Source organism: Meriones unguiculatus, chromosome 1 (assembly GCF_030254825.1).
Source record: "Meriones unguiculatus strain TT.TT164.6M chromosome 1, Bangor_MerUng_6.1, whole genome shotgun sequence".
NCBI lineage: Eukaryota > Metazoa > Chordata > Mammalia > Rodentia > Muridae > Meriones > Meriones unguiculatus.
In genome coordinates, this window is record NC_083349.1 from 3780152 (window position 1) to 3800490 (window position 20339).

The 20339-nt window shown below is 56.2% G+C and overlaps 3 protein-coding genes across 10 annotated transcripts; 1 reads left to right on the forward strand and 2 right to left on the reverse strand.

Annotated features, from left to right (window-relative positions):
• The first annotated feature begins 20 nt into the window (after positions 1 to 20).
• Sphk2 (sphingosine kinase 2) lies at positions 21 to 7336 on the forward strand. 6 transcript variants are annotated; one of them, XM_021640409.2, is made up of 7 exons: positions 21 to 263; positions 875 to 939; positions 3897 to 4362; positions 5010 to 5159; positions 5263 to 5357; positions 5440 to 5555; positions 5827 to 7336. In XM_021640409.2, the coding sequence occupies exons 3-7, from the start codon at positions 3957 to 3959 to the stop codon at positions 6911 to 6913; spliced, it is 1854 nt and encodes a 617-aa protein (XP_021496084.1). In that variant the 5' UTR covers positions 21 to 263; positions 875 to 939; positions 3897 to 3956; the 3' UTR covers positions 6914 to 7336. The 6 variants fall into 6 exon arrangements, with proteins under 6 accessions (XP_021496084.1, XP_021496087.1, XP_060234987.1 ...); XM_021640412.2 differs by lacking the exon at positions 875 to 939; XM_060379004.1 differs by lacking the exon at positions 21 to 263 and having other exon boundaries at positions 851 to 939.
• A 237-nt stretch (positions 7337 to 7573) lies between these two features.
• On the reverse strand, positions 7574 to 12193 carry Dbp (D-box binding PAR bZIP transcription factor). 3 transcript variants are annotated; one of them, XM_021640416.2, is made up of 4 exons: positions 11680 to 12193; positions 10513 to 10923; positions 9075 to 9286; positions 7574 to 7944 (listed from the first exon to the last, which is right to left on the reverse strand). In XM_021640416.2, exons 1-4 carry the CDS (start codon positions 11816 to 11818, stop codon positions 7729 to 7731), a joined length of 978 nt encoding a protein of 325 aa, XP_021496091.1. In that variant the 5' UTR covers positions 11819 to 12193; the 3' UTR covers positions 7574 to 7728. The 3 variants fall into 3 exon arrangements, with proteins under 3 accessions (XP_021496091.1, XP_060235005.1, XP_060235008.1); XM_060379022.1 differs by lacking the exons at positions 10513 to 10923; positions 11680 to 12193 and adding an exon at positions 9835 to 10362; XM_060379025.1 differs by lacking the exons at positions 10513 to 10923; positions 11680 to 12193 and adding an exon at positions 9601 to 9796.
• Positions 12194 to 12811: 618 nt separating this feature from the next.
• Ca11 (carbonic anhydrase 11) lies at positions 12812 to 18368 on the reverse strand. The gene is made up of 9 exons (XM_021640425.2): positions 17841 to 18368; positions 17680 to 17754; positions 16803 to 16945; positions 14733 to 14918; positions 14441 to 14536; positions 14249 to 14321; positions 13789 to 13943; positions 13540 to 13705; positions 12812 to 12932 (listed from the first exon to the last, which is right to left on the reverse strand). Exons 1-9 carry the CDS (start codon positions 17905 to 17907, stop codon positions 12907 to 12909), a joined length of 987 nt encoding a protein of 328 aa, XP_021496100.1. The 5' UTR covers positions 17908 to 18368; the 3' UTR covers positions 12812 to 12906.
• Positions 18369 to 20339: the final 1971 nt, after the last annotated feature.

Here is a 20339-nt window from a genome sequence, read left to right on the forward strand (position 1 = left end):
ACGCGGCGCTCTACCTCAATTTGTGTTTCTCTATGGCTGGGGGCCTGACTAAACGGAGAGCTCCCCCCGACCGACCAAAGAGAAGCGAAAGCGACGCCAGAGGAAAGGCCCGGCACGCAGGGAGCCTCTTTAGCTTTTCCCAGTCCCTGTTCAGGGATCCGGGGACCTGAGAGCGACAGACATGCTTGGAGTTAGCTGGAGGGATCGCGCGGTGACTCTCTGGCCGCACGTCGACCGCTTCTCGGTGGCTCCCGGAGGACCCGGTGGGTTGGGTATTGGAGGTTAGGCTTGTCTGGGCCTGAACAAACGCTAATCTCATACTTCCGGCATTTCCTTAAATTCACGGTTGCGTTTTCCATATGCTCAACTTACTAGAAGCTCAGGAAGTTCTATTAGATCTCTCACCTGAGACTTTCTTGCTGCAATTCAACCCATAGTTCCTTAGTTTTTCAGCATTTTGGGTTCAGCTTTTTTCCCTACCCCTAGATAGCCTCTTCCCGGATCTCTCCTTAGTCTTCAGAAAACGGCTTCCCCTTCCCCCCAGTTCAGACAGGTTGAACTGGCCCAACATTTTCATTGTGCATGTTAATGTGCAGAGAAGGCACGCAGAGTCCTCGGCCTGGATCTGGGTTGGAGAGTGGATAGGGCGCGAGAGAATGAGATAGAGACCATGACGGGGCTGGGGAGGAGAGAAGGAAAGACGGTGAGGAAGCTCCCGGCAGAAGGAGAGACATAGATAGAAAGTTGGACAGTTGGCACCTAGCCAGAGTGTAAGCTAGTTTGGGTGCCAGCTCTGCCCGTTTATTTATTTGTTTTTAAGTCAAGGTTTCACAAAGTTGCCGAGCCTGCCTTTGATTCAATCTTCCTCCCTCAGCCTCCAAAGTAGCTGGAGTCTTCCAACAGCCGGCCTGGCCCTGCTATTTAAAATTGTGACCTTGGGTAAGTCACTTCTGTGTTTTCTGCCTTGTTTGGAACAAGAAAGTGATAAAAGTCTCACAGGGGGTCTTCCATGATTGTCTAGGTCTGTGAACATGTTCAGTCAGCAGTCGGTACAGAGTGCTAGGTAGACAGGCCAGTTGGACGGGAGAGCTGCTCTGTACTGTGCCCCTCCTCTTCAGAGCCCCAGCCTGGGACTGCACACTTGAGCAAGCAGGACTTTTTACCCAGAACACCCCTATATGGCCTCCAGTGCTGGGCTCAGGGCCTGCTGGGACACAGCAGAGGCTGGGCTGCCCACTGGGCATCGTGGATCCACGAGGCAGTGGACCAGGTAAAGGGTTGCAGCATTAGGAAGGTTGAGAGCCGCCGGCCTGGAGTCTGAGGTGGTCACGTCTCATGGGTGAGGATATCTGCCATGGCCTCTCACTCAGGCAGCTGATGCTACCCAGGGTGAGGCAACTTCCTTTTCTTGTTCCCTTCTCCCTGCTGAGGTCTCAGCCCCGTTGGCCGGGTGTCTGCCTTTCTCGGAGCTCAATGTGCCCAGATCCTCCATTTCACTGAGCATGTCCTCTTATCGTTCTTTGGTATGTTACCTGGGGCTATTGCTGCTGTGCAAAGTGCTTTTGTTTGGCAATAAGCAGAACACCCTGTTCACTTATCTTTATAGGATAGGAAGCGTTGTCTCTCCGTTCAGAAAGTTTCCTGCCGCCCACTGGCCTTGCTGTTTGGTTTCATTTCACCCTGTCTTGTCTGTCTCTGTCAACATCTTTATTTTCCTGGGCTCAGGTCTGCTCTATGCTTTTCCTTCCCTATGTTTCTTTCTGGAGCTGTCTTGTCACGTGGTGGTTTCCTGAGTAGACGTCACTCTTCCTTTTCTATGGCTATAGTCCCAGGCAAAAAACTTGTAAATTAACGAGCTTCCGGGTTCTGGTTATCATTCCTGAATGGTCTCCACCTGTGTTGGTCATTTTTGGGGGTCTGTTTATTTGACACAACTGGCTACCTTGCATTTCCTGATGCTTCTGTCTCAGCCTCCCAAACTTTAGGATTACCGGATACCGCCTCATTTCTTGTTTCTATCTCTGCTTTGCTCTATCACCAAGAAAACTGGTCTCTGCGGTTGAGGAACTCCTCCCCCACACCCCTTTTCTTTTTATAGACTCCGTTGGGATGGGCCTGTTTTGACCGCAACAAAGATGGCGAGCTAAGCCTTGCCTTGGACCAGGTCCTTTCCTCTGCTGCCTGTGTGCCCTCACTTGTGATGGGGGCCGCCTGGCACTGCCGAAGCCCCGCCCGGTTTCTGGGTCAGGCCCTGGCGCGTAGTTATGAAGACGTTGGCCCCGCCCCCCGCCGCCCTCTCATTGGTGCGGCTCGGACTCCGTGCTGGCATTGGCTGGACGGACGCACACCCTTCCCCCCACCCCTAGATCTGATGGTAGTGTAGGCTCTGGAGGGGCTGGGAGGACGCCGTCTCTGGTTGCAGGGTTCGGGGTGACCCCAGAGGGCCAGACACTCAGGCCTGGTGCGGAACACTTGGTGGGATCTGGACACGGAAACGAGGTCCACTCCTGGGATGGAGACCCACACCTGAGGCTGTGTCGCGGCCCTGGAGTAGGAGTGCAAGCCGGGGATGCTTGGAACAAACTGAGCGGTCGGCCGGGAGCCTGTAGATGGAGGCCCAGATCTGGAGTCCCGGGAGACCGAGACCCATTCCGGGGCCTCGTTTATAGTGCTCTGCGCTGCTGTCTGATTTGTGGGCCCCGCAGGGCCCTCTGCAGGTTTGAGGGTGGGGCAGTCACCTAGCATTAAGGGAGTGGCCCAGGGCACTTCAGACCTAGATCCTGAGGGACAGTATTCACGGGGCGTGTCCTAGGCTGCTGAGGGCCGGGGAAAGGTGACTGGCCAGCCAGGCACCTGGGCTGGACTGCCCAAGGTGAGCATTTAGCAGGCTGGAGCCTTCTGCAGAGCGGGAGAAGGGGCTCAGTCCTGGTTCACACCTGCTTGGAGAGAAGGCGGCCAGACTCCAGGTTAGTGCTTCAGACAGACTTGGTGGTGGCCGCTCCCTTGAGGGCTCACCTCTGACTTCTCTGTGTGTCATATTCTTTCTCTCCTGTAACAGGCAGGAGAGCAACAGGCGTTCTTCATTGGGGTGAGGAACTTTTAGGGCTTTTGGGGGTGATCTTGTCTTGCTTTTTTGTTTTTGAGACAGGGTTTCTCTGTAGCCCTGGCTGTCCAGGAATTCACTCTGTAGACCAGGCTGGTCTGGAACTCACAGAGATCCACCCGCCTCTGCTTCCCTACATGCACTGAAGGCGTGTGACACCACTGCCTGGCCACTTTAAGTGTTTCCTCAGCCTGTGCCTCAGAAGCTGCTGTCTCTTCGCAGTGTATCTCTACTTATCAGTGCTGCCTCTTTTTGCTTTGTGCCTGTGTGTCTACGTGTTTTCCCCTCTCCACCTGGTAGTGTCTTTCTCTCTCAGCCCATTTTCTCCTGCCTCTACCATCCGATTTCCCTCTTGGGTCTTGTCCTCTTCTCCCTCAAGCCTTTACCATCACCTAGCATACTATGTATCTAAGTATACCCTTTGGCTGCTTTGTGTTTCTTTTCTTGTCTTTTGGCCTGGGTTTCGTTGTTGTTTCTTAGTGGGTGGGGCTGTTTTATGAAACAAGGTATCCATGGCTGGCCTAGAACTTCTGTTTCTGACTCCCTAGTGCTCTCTTGAATGCACTGCTGTGTCTGGCTGTCAGGGAGTTTTAATTAATTGTTGCGCACAGAGTCCTGAATAATTATCTGAGTTAAATAAATAAATGATGCCTAGACACTGGCTTTCCTGGGGTCTCCATGCTTTTCTGACTCTATGGTATTCTTTCCACAGTCTGTCGTCTTTTCACAGGCCCCCTCCACCCCCACCATGGGGATCCTGGATTCTCACTGCCGGCTTCCTCCCTCCCCACAGGGTCTGGAGCAGGAGCTGACAAGCCCAGGGTCTAGGAGTGCTGGGGACTGGACCAGGGTCATGGCTCCGCCACCACCACTGCCAACGGCTGCCAGTACTCCAATCCTGCATGGCGAGTTTGGTTCCTACCCGCCCCATGGCCCACGGTTTGCCCTCACCCTCACGACGCAGGCTCTGCACATCCAGCGGCTGCGTCCAAAACCAGAAGCCCGGCCCCGAGATGGCCTCGTTCCTCTGGATGAGGTCTCAGGCTGTGGCACTCTGCAGAGCCGAAGCCCCTCAGACACTGCAGCCTACTTTTGTGTCTACACCTACCCAAGGGGTCGCCGTGGAGGCCGGCGCAGAGCCACTCGCACCTTCCGGGTTGATGGGGCAGCCACTTATGAGGAGAATCGTGCAGAGGCCCAGCGTTGGGCAACTGCCCTCACGTGTCTCCTCCGAGGAGTGCCTCTGTCTGGGGACCAGGGTGAGACGCTGGGCCAGAGTCACCTGGCTGTTTCTTTTTCTGTGTGTTTGTACTTTTTGTCCTCTGGGTCCGTCTCAGAAGAGTGAGGCACAGGCAGAAAGAAACCAAGTGAGTGACTCTACCCTTGGCTACACTGTCTGCCCCTCCGTGGGCAACAGGATCAGGACAACAGATGAGTAACAGACTCCTACTCTCCTACTGGTGTGACAGCAGGAGGCTGAGAATGGGAGAGGGGCCACCCAGGTCTCCAGGACCTTCAGGACCTCACTCAACACTGAGAGGAGGATTTCCAGCAGAGTGTGTCTCCCCCAGGGCCCCACCTTCTGTGTGAGCCTCACTGCTTAGGGGCAGGGAGAGTACAGGAGCCTGAGGCTGCTTAATAAGTGTTCAGGATCCTGGCTTCTTTCCACCTGCCACACACAGGTTCAAAGGGTGCTTGTTTATTACCAACCCTTTGTCTCAGCACCTGTGAGAAAAAAACTGGTTTGACTTCACTGGCCAGGTGACAGCAGGAAAATAGAAACTCCCAGCGGGCCTTGGGTACCTGCCCTTTAATCTATCAAGTCTCCATGGGGCCCGTTTACAGATATTCTTCTCCAAGACTCAGCCCTTCCTTTCTCTTTCTCTCCTCCCCACGTGCCCTTCAGAAATCACCCCTGAACTGCTGCCCCGAAAGCCCAGGCTGCTCATATTGGTCAATCCTTTTGGGGGGCGGGGCCTGGCCTGGCAGCGCTGTATGGAACATGTGGTGCCCATAATCTCCGAAGCTGGGCTGTCCTTCAACCTCATACAGACAGGTAGGGGCTGCTGGGTAGCGGTGGGAGGGAGACTCCTGGATCTTCTGGAGGCTGTGATAGGATGAGTAGGCTTCCTGCTTAATCTTTTGATTTGTCCCCTTAGAACGACAGAACCATGCCCGTGAGCTGGTGCAGGGGTTGGACCTGAGAGAGTGGGAAGGCATTGTCACTGTCTCTGGAGACGGGCTGCTTTATGAGGTAGAGCCACAGACACCCTGACACTTCCTGGGGGGGAACTGAGGAATGGGCCAGGACCCAGGCACTCCTCTCCCTACTGCAGGTGCTGAACGGACTCCTTGATCGCCCAGATTGGGAAGATGCTGTGCGGATGCCCATTGGGGTTCTCCCTTGTGGTTCTGGCAATGCACTAGCTGGGGCAGTTAACCGTCATGGCGGGTACGTGGCTGGTGAGACAGCAAGGGGTACCTGCTAAATAGAGGGATGAGTCTTAGGGTCCCATATCTTTTCCATGCTTCGCCCCTTCTCCTTGCCTGCTAGCTCGATCTGCACCTGGCTCACAGAACACCTTCAGTCAGGGGTGCCTGTGGAGGGCTGGGGGTGAGACACATGCTCCCTGGTGGCAGTCCTGCTCACACCATCCTTATCTCCTTCTGTGTCTTATTCCCTATTGCTCTTTCCACTGTAACAACCATCTCTGGCTGTGAAGGTTTGAACCAGCTGTCGGTGTCGACCTGTTGCTCAACTGCTCGCTTCTTCTCTGCCGGGGTGGCAGCCAGCCTCTGGACCTGCTCTCCGTGACACTAGCCTCAGGATCCCGCTGTTTCTCCTTCCTGTCGGTGGCCTGGGGGTTCCTGTCAGATGTGGACATTCACAGCGAGCGCTTCAGGGCCCTGGGCAGCGCTCGATTCACAGTGGGCGCAGTGCTGGGCCTGGCCACGTTGCATACCTACCGTGGGCGCCTTTCCTACCTTCCCGCTACCACAGAACCAGCCTTGCCCATCCCAGGCCACAGCCTGCCCCGAGCCAAGTCAGAACTAGCCTTGGCCCCAGCCCCAGCCCCAGCTGCCACCCACTCGCCTCTACATCGTTCTGTGTCCGACCTGCCCCTGCCCCTGCCCCAGCCTCCTTTGGCCTCCCCTGGCTCCCCTGAGCCCCTACCTGGGCTGTCCCTCAATGGTGGTGGTCCAGAGCTGACTGGAGACTGGGGGGGAGCTGGAGATGCACCTCTGTCCCCAGACCTACTGATGCCCTCCTCCCCCAACTCTCCCAAAACCGCTCAGCTGTCACCCATTGCTGAAGGGTCCCCTGAAATGCCAGCATCCTCGGGACTCCCGCCTCCACCACTCAGTGCTCCACAAGCTTCTACCTGGGGCCCAGTTGACCACCTGCTCCCTCCCCTGGGCTCTCCACTGCCCCAAGACTGGGTGACGATAGAGGGGGAGTTTGTTCTCATGCTGGCCATCCTGCCGAGCCACCTGTGCGCGGATCTGGTGGCAGCCCCACACGCGCGCTTTGATGACGGCGTGGTGCACCTGTGCTGGGTGCGCAGCGGCATCTCCAGGGCAGCACTGCTACGTATTTTGCTGGCCATGGAGCACGGAAACCATTTCAGCCTGGGCTGCCCACACCTGGGCTATGCTGCAGCTCGTGCCTTCCGCCTCGAGCCACTCACGCCTCGCGGCGTGCTCACCGTGGACGGGGAGTTAGTGGAGTATGGGCCAGTGCAGGCGCAGGTGCACCCCAGTCTCGCCACGCTGCTCACGGGGCCTGCGGGCCAAAAGCGGCGAACCTGAAGGAGCGTGAAGCACGCGGAGGTGGTGATAGGCTAGAGTCTATCCTGTATATGTAGGGCGGGGCTCCGACTGACTCAGAACCGTAAGGGTGGAGATTGGTCCCGGTCCAATTCCCAGAAGACTTAGCGACTTGAGGGTGGGGCCTGCCTTCCTTGATGCCCAATGATGGCCCTGGAATGTATGACCTTAGCAAGGCTTCGGCTCATTGGCCAGCCAGGGTCACATCTTGCCTACTCCGGTGCCTCAGCTTGACTGGTCAATCAGCCCTCGAGGGGCAGGTTCCCCAAGGCGGTCCCCAGATTTGCACTAATGTTCCTCCCCTTGCCGGTGGGGAGATTCACTTTCCATGTTCTGTGTCTCATGCGTCCCTAGTCTAAAAAGCAATTGAAAAGGTCTATGCAATAAAGGCATCGCTTTCCTCTAGACCTTTGCCCCTTCCATCTAAACGCACTTTCAGTTACCCAGTAGCAGCGACCCGCTTGGTCTGCAGCTGAGTCGGAGCCAGTAGCTGCTTTGTCCGCCACAACAGCTGGCTCCTGGGTTCTCAAGGTTTATTCAGGATTGTGTTGACGGAGGCGGTGGGTGGATGGGTTCCCAGACCTGCTAAGAGCGCACACAGTACCCTCCCCACCCCTATGAGGGAGGTGGGGGGAGGCTAGCTTTTTCTTAAAAATATAAATGTATTTGTCTGCATCATGACGTCCCTGGGGCACCTAGCTGGCCAGACCATTGGCCATGGGATGAGGAGGGAGGGAGGTGTCAGATACAAGTCTGAGCAAGAAACAGGAGTCTGCCCTAGCAGGGTAGAAGTGGCCTCACAGTGTCCCGTGCTGGGCCTGGTAACGTGACAGCACAGCGCGGTAGTGGGACAGCTCCTGCCGCACAGCCACAACCTCCTGCCGTAACAGGGCGTTCTCCTTCTCCAGGAAGGCTGCTCGCACGGATATCTGGTTCTCCTTGAGTCTTCGCGCGTCTCGAGACCTCTTGGCTGCCTCATTGTTCTTGTACCTCCGGCTCCAGTACTTCTCATCCTGGGGATGGAGGGATGGAAGGGCACTGAGAGCCAGCAAAGGACAAGTGGCAGGTTTGGAAACACTCATGTACCTGCATCTGCACAGCAGTAAAGCCTAAGGCTACCGGTCTTTGCTGGGATGGGTACCCAACCTTTGCTAAGAACAGCTCCCTAAAAGAAAGCTAAAGCAAGAGACTGACTCCAGGTACACATATGAAAACAGTGGAGAAAAAAATTCTCCACTGTGCAGAGCAGGCCTGTGTACTTAACAGGGACCTACTTAGCTGGTTGCTATGGATGTTACCTAGCAACAAAGCCTTCAGGGTCTGAGGGTTTATCCCACTGAAGAGCACAGTGCCCTAGACATCACCTTTCCAGATCCTGGTTGCTAAGGAAAGCTTGGATAGGTCCCTAGTGATAAGGTTTGGTGTCGTGGTTGCCAAGGCAACCTCATCTCAGAAAACAAACACAAGCTTTAAGCAGACCTAGTCCCCTTCCTTCCGGAGGTTAGAGAGCTGTCTGCCTCACCTCCCTCCAGTACCTGACTGACGAAAGAACTGGGGGCTGAAGCTTCCCCTGAGCATTATACCATGGTCCTTTGCCCAACTGGGAAGGTGCCTCCCTCACCTTCCTCCTAAAGGTTCCAGCTTGCCAGGACACAGCCATTCCCTAGCTCTGAGCAGGAAAACCACTGCACGGACTAGATTTCTCATCTAGAGCTAGACACTGGAACGACTATGGGTGCATACAGAGCTATGGCAAAGAAACAGAGACCCCAGGAACAGCTATACCAGAACGCTAGAAAAATCCGCTAGCTGCTAACATGCCCACAGATCAGAACATGACTGGTAAGGAAAGACTTCTGGGCCCCAGGATGGCAATGTCCGCACCCCAGGCTGGATGTTTCAATGTGAAAGCCAAAGCCGGGCCAGCTGCTCAGAGGGCTGATGCGGTATTACAGAAAGCTGCAACTGGCCACAGGGCTTCTTGGAAGCTGAGCTCTGCTCCACAGGGGCTTCTGGGTGACTGGATCCACAGTGACACCATCTTCGTTACGCTCAGGACAGTGTGTCCCAGGAGCCTCGAGAGCTGCCTATGTATAGGCCACGACGCTTCCCAAAGCCCAGCCCTACGCCTGGCCACGCTCACCTTCTGTTCCTCGGGCACCTGGACTTTCCTTGCCTTCTTCATGATTGGCTGAGGCTTCAGTTCCTCCTCTGAGAATCGGTGTCTCCGAGGGTCAAAAGTCTCATGGCCTGGAATGCTTGACAGGGCGAGATCAGCTGGATCAGGTTCAAAGGTCATTAGCACCTCCACGGTGTCTGGGTCCACGGGACTGGGTGTGTCCCTAGATGTCAAGCCTGGACAAACACTTGAACGCATGAGTATTCAGTTTGGGGGGTGCATTCTCAGAGACCCCCGGCCCTCTATCTTATCCACCACAGGGCAGTCTTCTCTGTAGCCCTGTGTCAGACATCAACCCTGTGACAAAGATGCTTAGCCACCATGGAAGCAATTCTACCATTATGAGTAAGGCACAAAAGACTGGCCTTAAATATCCTGAGTCTGCTAAGAGCGTCTAAAACCTCAAAGCTTCAGACTCGGTTTCATTTTGTTCCCAGTCCGAGTCCTACTTACTAAAACTTCCCTCAGAGCTTAAACCTGTTAGACTCACTCCTAAGAGTGATGGAGAAGTGGAAGCTGCTCCAAGGTTGACTGAAAAACGATGAAGCCTGTATCTTTAAGAACGAAGAAGCCGGGGCCAGCCGAGGACACCGGTTTGGGGCCGCGTCACGTGTGGCCTACTGCTTCCTCTTTCCCCTCCCCCCACACCACGCACCCTCACGTTCCCGGGCCCCGCCTCCTTGCGCGTGAGAGCGCGTGCGCACCGCAGGGATGGAGGACTCACGTGGCGAGGAAATGTGCAGCACTGGTTTTGCGTGGAGGTCGGATCAGGGACAGGTGTACCCAGGCGTCCCACATCCAGACTTGATAGGGGTCGCCTCCCCTCTTGTTCCTTTTGGTCTCAGCTCCAACATCTCCAAGGATCCTACCCACCCACGCCGCGCTTATGAGGGACCGTGGGAGAACGGGCCTGCCAAGCGCTTTGCCATCGGGACTCCCACAGTTCTGAGAGCCTAGGACCCCGTCGCAGGAATATGGGGAGCTCCTCTGGAGAACCCAGAATCGAGATCCCGACATTCTCTGCCGCAAGACTCCGGGAGCCAGGATTCAACACCCTGTGCCGAGGAGGCGGGGGACGACCGGGAACCCAGTGCCCTTCTCTGGCCTGCTCCCATTTTTATAGGTCCTTGCAGTCCAGTCCCATCTCGTTCCCCAAAAATCTGGACCCAGACTCCCGAGTCAGTCCTCGCCCCAGTTAACTAAGGTGTTCTGAGTTTCTACTCTTTGGCTTCAGGAGCACGGGGAAACTTTGTCCTAGCGAGAAATACAGCCTCTCACTGGATAATCCTCTCGCATTTGGGGACCACAGTACCCCTTAACGGATCGCAGCATCTCATTGGGCAGACTTCCAAAAGCGTCGCGAGGTCCCTCCCCGCCCGCCAGGCCCGCCCCTTCGCCGCACCTGCGCGGTGGCCGCCGGCGGCTCCCAGAGTGGCCCGCGCGGGGGCGTGCCCGGGAGAGGAGCGAGGGGACGAGGAGCCGCAAGAGCCGGGCCCGGGTGAGGGCACGGGCGTGCGCGCTGGAGAGGGTGCCCGCGACAGGCCTCCCGGGGGCGGCGGGCTCGGCGGTAACCCGTGCTCCAGCAAGAAGGCGTCCAGGTCCACGTATTCCACGTCGCCGAAAGGCAAAGAGCGTTCCCACAGCAGCGGCGCAAAAAGGCTCGGGCCAGCCACTGGCCCTGAGCGTCCCCGCGGGGACCCACCGCCGCCAACCGCCCCCGTCGGGGCATCGGCTGGGCCCGCTGTTTCCAGGCCCGGCCCCGGGACGGGGGCTGAGGGCACAGTTGTCTTGCGCTCCTTTTCCTTCAGGAGACCTGTGGGCCAGGAAGAGATCAGATGGGGTGCAGGGACACAGGAGGACCCCAGGGCAGAGAGGAGGTATAGAGACCCGCATAGTGGGGATATAGGGACGTGAGGAGGCAGGAGCCGCAGGTCAGACCCAGAGAGGTGGGCACAAGCAGGGAGACAGGAACCCAGAAAGAGGAGACCCAGAGAGAAAAGAACAAGGACCCAAAAAGGGGTGGTGGTGGAAAGTATACAGAAGGATAGGCATAGAGACACAAGAAAGAGACCCAGAGAAGGAGGATGGAAGTTTAGGGACAGGGTGGGCGAAAGGTTGGGCAGGTGAGAGAGAAAAAGTGACAGCTCAGTAATTCCCCCAACTCTGGCACCCTCATCCCCCTCCCCCACATCTGCGGGGCAGGAAGGGGCGCCACTGCTTAGGCACATTCCTGGTCCCTAGTTTCCACGTGACCCTGTGAGGCCCCGCCCAAGCCCGTGTCAGCACCGTGTGAGCGTCCGACACACCCCCTCCCTTCCCTAGGACTCCAGGGGTCCAGACTCCGAGGCCAAGAGCAGAAAAGGGGGTCTGGCACCTAAACTCTGTCCTCTCAGAGGAAGACGCTGGGGCTTGACCCTTGGGCCCTCCACACGTCAGATTAGTCCTGTGCGCTGAGGTACTGAGAAACCTGAGTGACCGAATGAGGACTAGCAAAGCTGGGACACCAAACACATAGGTGCCGTGGACCACCACCCCAATTTGTCCCTGAGACGGTGGGACTAGAACTCACAGCTGGCCGGTTCTTTGGGCTTGCTGGTTCCTTGCAGAAGGCTCCTCAGCCCGAGCAGCGCTCCCCCACCAGGGGGGGCCCCGGCCGGGCCACCCAGCAGCAGGGGCCCCGGGGTCCTGTCGCTCAGAGGCCGCGCCATCGCCGGGCACCTGCTCCCAGGCTCATGAGCTCATAGAGAGTCGAAGAGATGCTATGTCAGTCACCCGCACACTCCTGTGCTCCGGGCGAGGGTGTCCCGGGGTCGGTCGAGCGAGGCGTGCAAGACTCCCGGGTCAGAACGCTGCAAATCCTTCGAGCGCTGCGGGGTCGACCCGTCTGCAGAAGGGTGCAACTCAGTGTCCCGGGAGGATCCTCTCGCCAGGGCCAGTAGGCGACCCCATCGAGCAGCTGTCTCTCTGCGACTGTGGGTCCCCGGGGGACACAGGCGCGCGCTGCTTCTCCACCAGGTGGGCGAGCCTCTGGCTCCAGCAAATTTTGCACTTCTCGCAAAGAAAGGAGCTTTGCAGTCTGCACCCAGAGGTGTGCGCCCAGGGGCGGAGGAGGGGGCAGGAGGAGGCGGCAGCCTTGAGGCGTGGCCAAAGCAAACTTCTTTCGCGGAAAAAAAAAAAAATCCAAACCAAAACACCGGGCGCCAGAGCGCGCGCCCCTCCTCCGGGGCCCCCCTCCTCTTGGGCCATGCACCCCAGCCGCGTGCCTCCCTCCGGCTGCCAGCACGGGCCAATCGCGTCTCGAGCCCTTGGGACTCTCAGCCAATGAGGTGACGAGGTCCGCCAAGGCCCCGGAGGCGCGTGAGGGGCTGAACTTGTGAAGTTGCCTCGCCTCTTGGAAGAAGGCGGGACACTGACCTACATTTAGCCAATGGGAGGAGGCGCTGGGGGCGGGACCGTGACCCACTTCGAGCCAATGAGGCAGGAAGAAGGAGGAAGCACATGGCTCTGCGCGTGCTGCCGGATGCGGGTGTGGGGCAGGAGGATGCCTCTTAAAGGAGCCGCGTGCTCACGGGCTCATTGTTTGAGGAAAAAAGCAGCACACCAATTAGAGCAGGTTAAGGCAGCGAGAAGTGGGCTTCGAGAAGGATTACTTTGTAGTAGTTTTCCAGTCGCGACCATAATCAAACCACCGAGAAACCGGAAACATTTAGTCCCTTTAATAGCTTTGTTTTGGGGTGAGTCCCCTCCCCTCGTGAGGAAGCTCAGGACAGGCGGGCGCGATCCTCGTTGGGGAGTCTCAGCGATCGTGAGGACCCCCGTCCACTGCAAAGGAAGGCACCGGCTTGTGGGGTGTGGAGCGGACCGCACAGGGCGCTACCACAAGCAGGCTGCTAAGGGGACTGGATTGTACCAAGTTGTGGAAAATGGTCAGCTCCTGGACCAGACCATAAAGGAAGGGAAGGTCAGATGGGACGTGCAGGCTGGTTTGCAGAAGGTAGTACACGAAAGGGAAACGGGCATCCGGACTGTACCATGTTAGGAAACCAGATTTGAGGCCACTGGATTTCCCGGGGGGTAGAGCCTTGGGGTGGCAGTAAGAACAGAGGGGTTGTACCATGTTGATTTTCAGAAGGGGGATAGCTGTCAAGACTACAGCCCTAAGTAGGGTCATACCATTTGTGAACAGGTGACTTGGACCGTACCATCTTGGACCCCAGTAGGCGGAAGGCACGGACCAGCATGTAATTGTACCACAAGGCAAATAGAGGGTATCAGGTCTTACACTAAGCTGCAAAGAGGGGCTTCCTTGTCCCCATGCCGTTCCGTATGGAGAGGGGGAAAGGACTGAGGGATGTGCCACACTGAGACACCCCTGGGAGCAAGTGCAGACGATCAAGGCCTGGAGAGGGAGGGTACACATTAAGCATACCATGCAGGCGGTAGTTGGGGCCTCGGCAGCGCCTCTCTGGGTGCCGGGGGTCCCTGTTGCCCCTCAGGGCCCGGTGGGCCAGGGGCTGTAGAGGCCGGCCGTTACCGCTGAGGCTCTGGAAAATCTGGGAGGGGGTGTTCTGGCTCAGGAGTCTCAGGGAGTGCATCTGCCCCAAGAGAAACCAGGGGTGAGCGGAAGAGAAGGCGGTACCCAGGATAGGGGCAGCATGCACACGTGGAGGTCAGGCACCTGGAGAGAGGTGATATTGAGAGCCCTGTCGATGAGGATCCAGGTGACAGTCTCGGAGCAGGGCGGAGTGCTGAGAGAACCCTGATAGGTGATGAAGCCGAAGGAGTCTGGGAACAGGAGCTCCAGGCTCAGGTCTTGAAGAAAGTAGGCATCATCTGTGTGGACAGCAAGCCAATGTGAAAGGGTGTCGGCCCTCAGGAACCCACATGTACAACCAATACATAGTTATTTTTGTTGTGGGATGGAGACTGAACCCAGGGCTCGGACATGCTAGGCAAGTATCACTGAACCAGGACCACAGGCTATCACCAAAGCCACTCTTCACTTTTTGTTTTGATGCTGGATCTTGCTAGGTAGTCCAGACTGGCCTTGACCTCACTCTGTAGCCCAGGCTGGTCTTATCACCCTCCTTCCTCAGCCTCCCTCGTAGCTGGGACTCCACCCCAGCTTGGCGACTTACTTTTGTAGGAGATACGGGTGATGGTGTCCCGGTTGAGGAGGCGACTGAGGAATGGGTTGGAGCTGCCAGCCACCTATGCAGGGGGCATGAGGCCAGGAGACAGCAGCCCAGGGCTCCCCAAAGGCCCACCACCCGAGCCTAACCTCCCAGCCTCCCTTGTCCCTCACACCCTGCCCATCTTGCCTCCCTCACATTGACGAAGAGGCTGAGAATGGCCAGGCCATTGGGGCCTCTGGAGGCAGCACTGAGATTCCCGTAGAGTTCTTGGTTGAAGTGGATTAGCTGCACCTGGCAGTAAGGAGACCACAGAGACAGGGAAGAGAGAATGAATGCTTTCCGCTCTCGGGCGTCTGGTGTCCACAACTGCATCGGGATCAGTACTTAGGGTGGGGAGAGGCAGCCCTGAGTAGAATGATGGGGTGGAGCATGAAGCTAAGAAACCAGGGTGACCTAGGGTGGAGGGTCATAGGTTAGAGGTCACCACCTCAGCAGAGAAGCCTTGGTGGTTGATCTGGTGTTCAGAGCCGGCTCCATCTCGAGCGCCAAAGAGCAGCCGCAGTTCACTGAGTCGGTGACTATAGAGAAGGGGACCCCCAGACACGTTGACCACAGGCCGGGATGCAGGCAGGAAGGAGACATGGCGGCCAGTGTTGTACAGGGTTCCCCGGAGCTGCAGGAGAGGTATCAGCTTTTGGAGGGCACAGGATGACTCCCTCCTGCCTTCCACTTGCCCCACTCCCTGTGCCCAACAATTATTTGCTTTAGGCATCAGCATGCCCCAGGCTCAGACCATGTCTTCTGCAGGTGCTCAGCGTTAATGAGCTTATTCAGATAACAAGTACTGAACTCCAGGAGGCAGAGGCAGGAGATCTGAACCCCGGGAGTTTGAGGCTAGCCTAGTCTACAAAGCAAATCCAGGATAGCCAGAGCTTGTAGCACAGAGAAACCGTATCTCCAAAAAACCAAAAACCAGCCAACCAACCAATAACAAAAAAACAAAAACAGAAACAAAACAAGTACTGAACCAGGAATGCTGTTTTAGATTTGTAATCCTAGCCCCAAGGAAGCTGAGGCAGGAGGATTACCATGAGTTCATGTCCAAACTGTTCTATAGAGTGAGTCTTTCAAAAAACAAAAGAAGAAAAACACAGAAAGGCCAGTGATATGGCTCAGTGAATAAAATGCTTGGTGTGAAAGCCCTAATGTCCTGAACTCAACACCTGGAACCCACATAAAGGCAGAAAGAGAAAACACACCACAAAATTATCCTTTGACCTCATATACTCCCACCCCATACCTCCATATCACACACAATAGCATCTTGAGGTTTTTTAAGTGGAACAAAATATTTGTTGAGCTGCTACTATCTGCAGTAAACACTAAAAATAGAGCCATGGGTAAACAGACAGGAGAGGTGGGAACAGCAAACTACAAAGCTAGTTGATTAATGGCTCCCGAGCTCAACCAGGAGGCTCAGAGCTGGTGCCATAGCACAATGCGGGAACCAGCTCAGACTGAGAGATCAGGGTAGAGAGAGGAATAAACAGGGGAAAGGTATTCCAGGAAGAGAGGATGGCGGGTGGAAAGGCCTTTAGCTGACCTATGGAACTGGACGGAGTCTAGTGAGCAAAGCAAAGTGGTCCTGGGGCCTGATGCAAGGCCTTGCCGGCAATTATGGAGATTTGCTGTAGTTTATGTTTCGTTGGACTCCTTGAGACAGGCTGGCATGTCCCTCCCCTGCCTCAGCCTCCAGGGTAGCTGGGGCGTTGATATACAGCACAAGGGCGGGGGGGGGGGGCTTTAGTTTGATGGACGGCAGGATAGAGAGCTGAAGGCCAGCAGAAGGACTGCTCAATGGTGGAGAGCGAAGGGACAAGAAGTGAAAACGACAAGGATGATACTCTCCGAGAGCCCAGGGAGAAAGCAGAGCTCAGGGAGTGAGGTACAGACTAGGAGATGACTCTGAGGCTTTCGGCTCATAGTGCCAGCTCTTCTACAGAAACGGTACTGCAGAGAGTTTCCCCGGGAGAGACACTTAGTCTGATGGCTGTGCGATCCTGGGCAAGAAACTTCATCTTTCTGTACCTCACTTCCTGTTCATAAAATAAGGATAACAAGATAGCACCCATTTTGTAGGCTATCGTGAAGATTAGTGGGTTTGCTAAGCCTCTCCAAATGCTTGGCATTTGTTCGTTCGTTTGTTTTGTTTTTTGAGACAGGGTTTCTCTGTGTAGACTTGCCTGTCCTGGACTCACTTTGTAGACCAGGCTGGCCTCGAACTCACAGAGATCTGCCTGCCTCTGCCTCCCAGAGTGCTGAGATCGCAGGCGTGTGCTTAATGCTTGGCATTTGAAAGCGAGTTGTATTCTGTTTTCACTGCTTGGGTAAACATGGGAGGTTGAGGAAACCCGAGAGAAAGGGAAGAACGGGCGATCTTCAGAGAGTAAGAAGCCTTCTCTCCACGCTGCGAGTACCTTTTATACCCCGTGGCTCACCACCCACCTCAGCACAAGCTGCCTCTGCTCATACCCACCCCCACTGCAAGGCTCCTTACCTTCTCTCCCCCTGTGCTGAGCCTAAGCGGGGGCAGAAAAGGGTCATAAAGAACCCGCTTCAGCTCCACATCCACTGGGCTCTGCCGCTTCCCCACAGCGCACAGGCTCCAGGCAGCATTCACCAGGCCCCAGAAGGGAGGTCCTGTAGGAACAGAAATAGGCTGGATTCCAGGCAGGACCTGCTGTGTGGATTGAGGCCCGGGTAACCCTTGCTGAAGGAAGAGGGAGGAAATCTGGAGCTTTGGGTCTAAGAGAGAAGGGACTTAAGAGCCATCATCCTGATTCCTAGAAGAATTTTTCAATCCTTTCATAGAAGCTCATAACACCTCCAAGCCTTCCCTCCCTGTATTGTTCCCATCTTAAACCATCGGTGTAAAAACAGAACTACAACTCCCATGAGGTCTCAGAGGTGAAACCAACTCATCAATCTCCTGTCTGCCCCATAGCCCGATGGGAGTTGTAGTTCTTTTACTCTCCCAGGTCCCACAGCTGGATGAGAGTGTTAGGGGGAGAAGAGTTATAAAAGAGGGCTCCGAAGGCCCGGGCGAGGGGGCGGGGCAGGGACCTGAGCTACCGAGTCTGTGTCTTCCAGTAGGAATAGGACCTGCCTATGGTTGCAAACACACACAGCTCTCCACCCCCACACTTTTCTTTCCTTGCACTCACTCCCACTCACTACTTGAAATGCGCATGTATAATGTCCCATGGTGAGCCGCTGAGGTTCAGAGGCTCGGCCCCACTCCTGAGGGAAGAAGCAGGGGCTGGGAACATTGGTCTTATGGAAGATGAGAGGATCGAGGACCCAGACTCTCGAATCTGCGGAAAACGGCGCCCAGGGATGTGGGGTCGGGCTCCGGGTCTGCACCCTGTTTGCACCTGGCACGAAGTTTCCCTGGAGATTCTCCTTGTAGCTCCACCAGTCCTCGGGATCAGGTGCGGGTCCGATGTGAGCTGGGAAGAGAGCAGCTGCATCCCTCTCCGAGGCAGCCCACCCTGCTCCTCCCTCAGGAGCTTCTGCCGGGACCCCTAGGTCTTACCTGCGGCTCCCAGTGCGGCCCAGAGTACCAGCGCTTGAGGGGCGCTCAGGCGAGCCGCACCCCCCATCCAAGAGGCCTTGGAGCGACCCTTTCCCAGCGCCCGGCCCCCTAGCTCTTTCCTCCCCTCCTCCTGGTACTTCCAGCCTGGCTGTCCCCCAGCACGGGAGCCCTAGCTCCCGGGAGGCAGGGACTGGAACCTTGCACCCCAGAGCCCGTTTGCAGCGCACTCCTCCGCTGCCCTGGGCCCTCGCCCTGTGCTCCTATCTACCTCCCGGAGCCACGATCACCCTCGCCGGCCCAGGGTCCCTCTCGGTACCAATGCACACCCCCTCTTCGTTCTCATCCAGCGAACCCGGCCGCGCACTCGCCGCGTGCGCTCCCCTCCCTCCGCCTCCTCCCTCACCCTGCTTTCTCTTCTTTCCTCCGTCCTCCTCCTCCCTATTCGACTCTGCCTTCCCTTCTTCCTTCTATCTCACCTCCTCCCTCGCCCTGCGCTGCCTCTCCCTTTTTCCATCTCCTCCTCTCTCCCCCTCCCCCATCACCTCTGGTCCTGCTTTCCTCTCCCCCACCCGCTTGCTCCCACTGGTTTGATGTTTGGCTGGGGGCCTCCGCAGTAGAAAGGGCCGCACCCCTGGGCCCAGCCCTGGAAAGGGAGGTGCAGTGCAGCCGACAGAGCCCGAGGCCCCCAGCTCCAGGTGCCAAGGCCAGAATGGACTGGGCGCTGGGGGCCCGGCGGCGTGCAGAGAAGCTGCTGGCCGGGAGGGGGAGGCAGAGGCTTGGGGGACTGGAGGGTGAGAAGAAGGCTGGAGGTGAGCTGAGGTTAGGAAGGAGGGACAGGGTGCTCAGAAAGGGGGGGGGGGCGGCAGTTTGTCGCAAGCTGTCAGGTAACAGGGAAAGACAGAAATGGAGAGACACAGGGAGGTCAGAATCAGGCAGGAAGAGAGACACAAAGAGAGAGGTACAGAAAGGAGAGAGAGACAGAGAGATTGAAAAGCATGGTGTCAGGAGACAATGATGTCTAAACACACAGACCAATGGTGGTGCACACTCGAGGCTGAGGATTTGAAGCCATCCTAGGCTACATAGTAAGAGCTTGTCTAAAGAAAACAGCTAACAGCCCACGGAAAACAAGAATGAATGAGTCACAGAAGGAAAGAGAGGTGGCGAGAGGCAGGCACCAAGAAATAGGTTAGAGACAGAAGCAGAGAGCCCCACCCGAGGGCTTAGAGGAGCTGGGTGGGCCGGCAAGAAGGGCAGAGAGTCAGATGGATGCAGAGAAAGAGATGCAGAGACACATGGTGAAACAGACATTTAAGACAGGATAGAGAGGGAAGGGCCACTCAGGCAGGAAATGGAGGGTAGACGGAAGTCCAAAGATAATGGAGACACCAAGTGTAAAAGGAGAGAGAAATGGAGGCAGAGCTGGAGTCACACACCAGGGACCCATACAGAGTCACTCATTCACAGAGCAAAACCAAGGGACAGATCCACGGGCAGAGGACAGAGCCCTGTCACCGACCAAATGGTGTGAAGAGAGCGCCTAGGGCAGAGGGAGGTAGGCAATGGATGTGGTCAGCTGGAAAAGCTGGAGACCGCCTGGCCATGTCTCAAAAAGCAGAGCAACACAAGGGAAGTGGACCAGGGAGCAGAAAGCAAGCAGAGAAGAAAAGAGGACACACTAGAAGTGAGGACGCTGGCCGGGAGATCCAGCTGTATGGGCTTCTCCCAGCCAGAAACTGCTGGTGTGGGCTCACGTCGGCCTAGTCCACAGACAGCGTGAGGAGTCACACTGTGGCCAACTGACTAGTGTTCACACTGCTGCTGAAACAGGAACCTAGGAATGGCCTCATGTGACAAGGGGGTCTGAGCTTGTGGGATAAGGTGTTGTTGCCCCCACTACTGAGGATCGAACCCGAGGCTTTATGTATGCTAGGCAAGCGCTCTATTTCTGAGCCACACCCCCAGGCCCTCTGCTGGGGAATTTTAGGCAGTGCTCTACGTTTAACCAGGCAGCTCTACGGTAAACCAGTCAGTTTAACCTGACTGGGGCCATCTCTAGCCCTTTTGTAACTTTTTCTTTTAAGACAGTTTCTCATTCTAGTTCAGGGAGACCTTGAACTTTCCATTCTCCTGCCTCAGTGTTCCATGTAGCTGGGATGACCTACATCAAAGAACGAGTTCCCTTAATAGCCAAGACAGGGAGAGTCAAGATAGAAGCAGAGATAAGAATGAAATGGCCACAAGCCAAAGGTTAAAGGTAGCCCCTGAGCCTGGAAGAGGCAGGGATGACCCTCTATCAGCTTAGTGTGGCCCTGCCAACACCCTGACTTTCAGTTTTAAACTCTAGAATGTGAGCTGTAATCACAGAGTTTAGTGGCAGAACTCTGGAGGCAGAGATAGGAGAATCTCTAAGTTAAGGGGCCAGCCTGGTGGTCTACAGAGCAAGTTCTGGGATAGCCAGGGCTACACAGAGAAAAACCAAAAACCAAAACCCAGCAA

What these genes read in the sequence shown, in the direction of transcription:
- Sphk2 (XM_021640407.2), top strand. Translation starts at nt 1,336, where the DNA reads ATGGGTGAGGATATCTGCCATGGCCTCTCACTCAGGCAGCTGATGCTA. An exon ending in CTTCAACCTCATACAGACAG is followed by an intron (nt 5,160 to 5,262) that starts GTAGGGGCTGCT and finishes TTGTCCCCTTAG; the next exon opens with AACGACAGAACCATGCCCGT. An exon ending in GAGACGGGCTGCTTTATGAG is followed by an intron (nt 5,358 to 5,439) that starts GTAGAGCCACAG and finishes TCCCTACTGCAG; the next exon opens with GTGCTGAACGGACTCCTTGA.
- Ca11 (XM_021640425.2), bottom strand. Translation starts at nt 17,907, where the DNA reads ATGGGGGGTGCGGCTCGCCTGAGCGCCCCTCAAGCGCTGGTACTCTGG. An exon ending in CACCCGTATCTCCTACAAAA is followed by an intron (nt 13,944 to 14,248) that starts GTAAGTCGCCAA and finishes CTGTCCACACAG; the next exon opens with ATGATGCCTACTTTCTTCAA. An exon ending in TCAATATCACCTCTCTCCAG is followed by an intron (nt 13,706 to 13,788) that starts GTGCCTGACCTC and finishes CTCTTGGGGCAG; the next exon opens with ATGCACTCCCTGAGACTCCT.
- Dbp (XM_021640416.2), bottom strand. Translation starts at nt 11,818, where the DNA reads ATGGCGCGGCCTCTGAGCGACAGGACCCCGGGGCCCCTGCTGCTGGGT. An exon ending in GCCCAAAGAACCGGCCAGCT is followed by an intron (nt 10,924 to 11,679) that starts GTGAGTTCTAGT and finishes CCTGGCCCACAG; the next exon opens with GTCTCCTGAAGGAAAAGGAG. An exon ending in AGGTGCCCGAGGAACAGAAG is followed by an intron (nt 7,945 to 9,074) that starts GTGAGCGTGGCC and finishes CTCCATCCCCAG; the next exon opens with GATGAGAAGTACTGGAGCCG.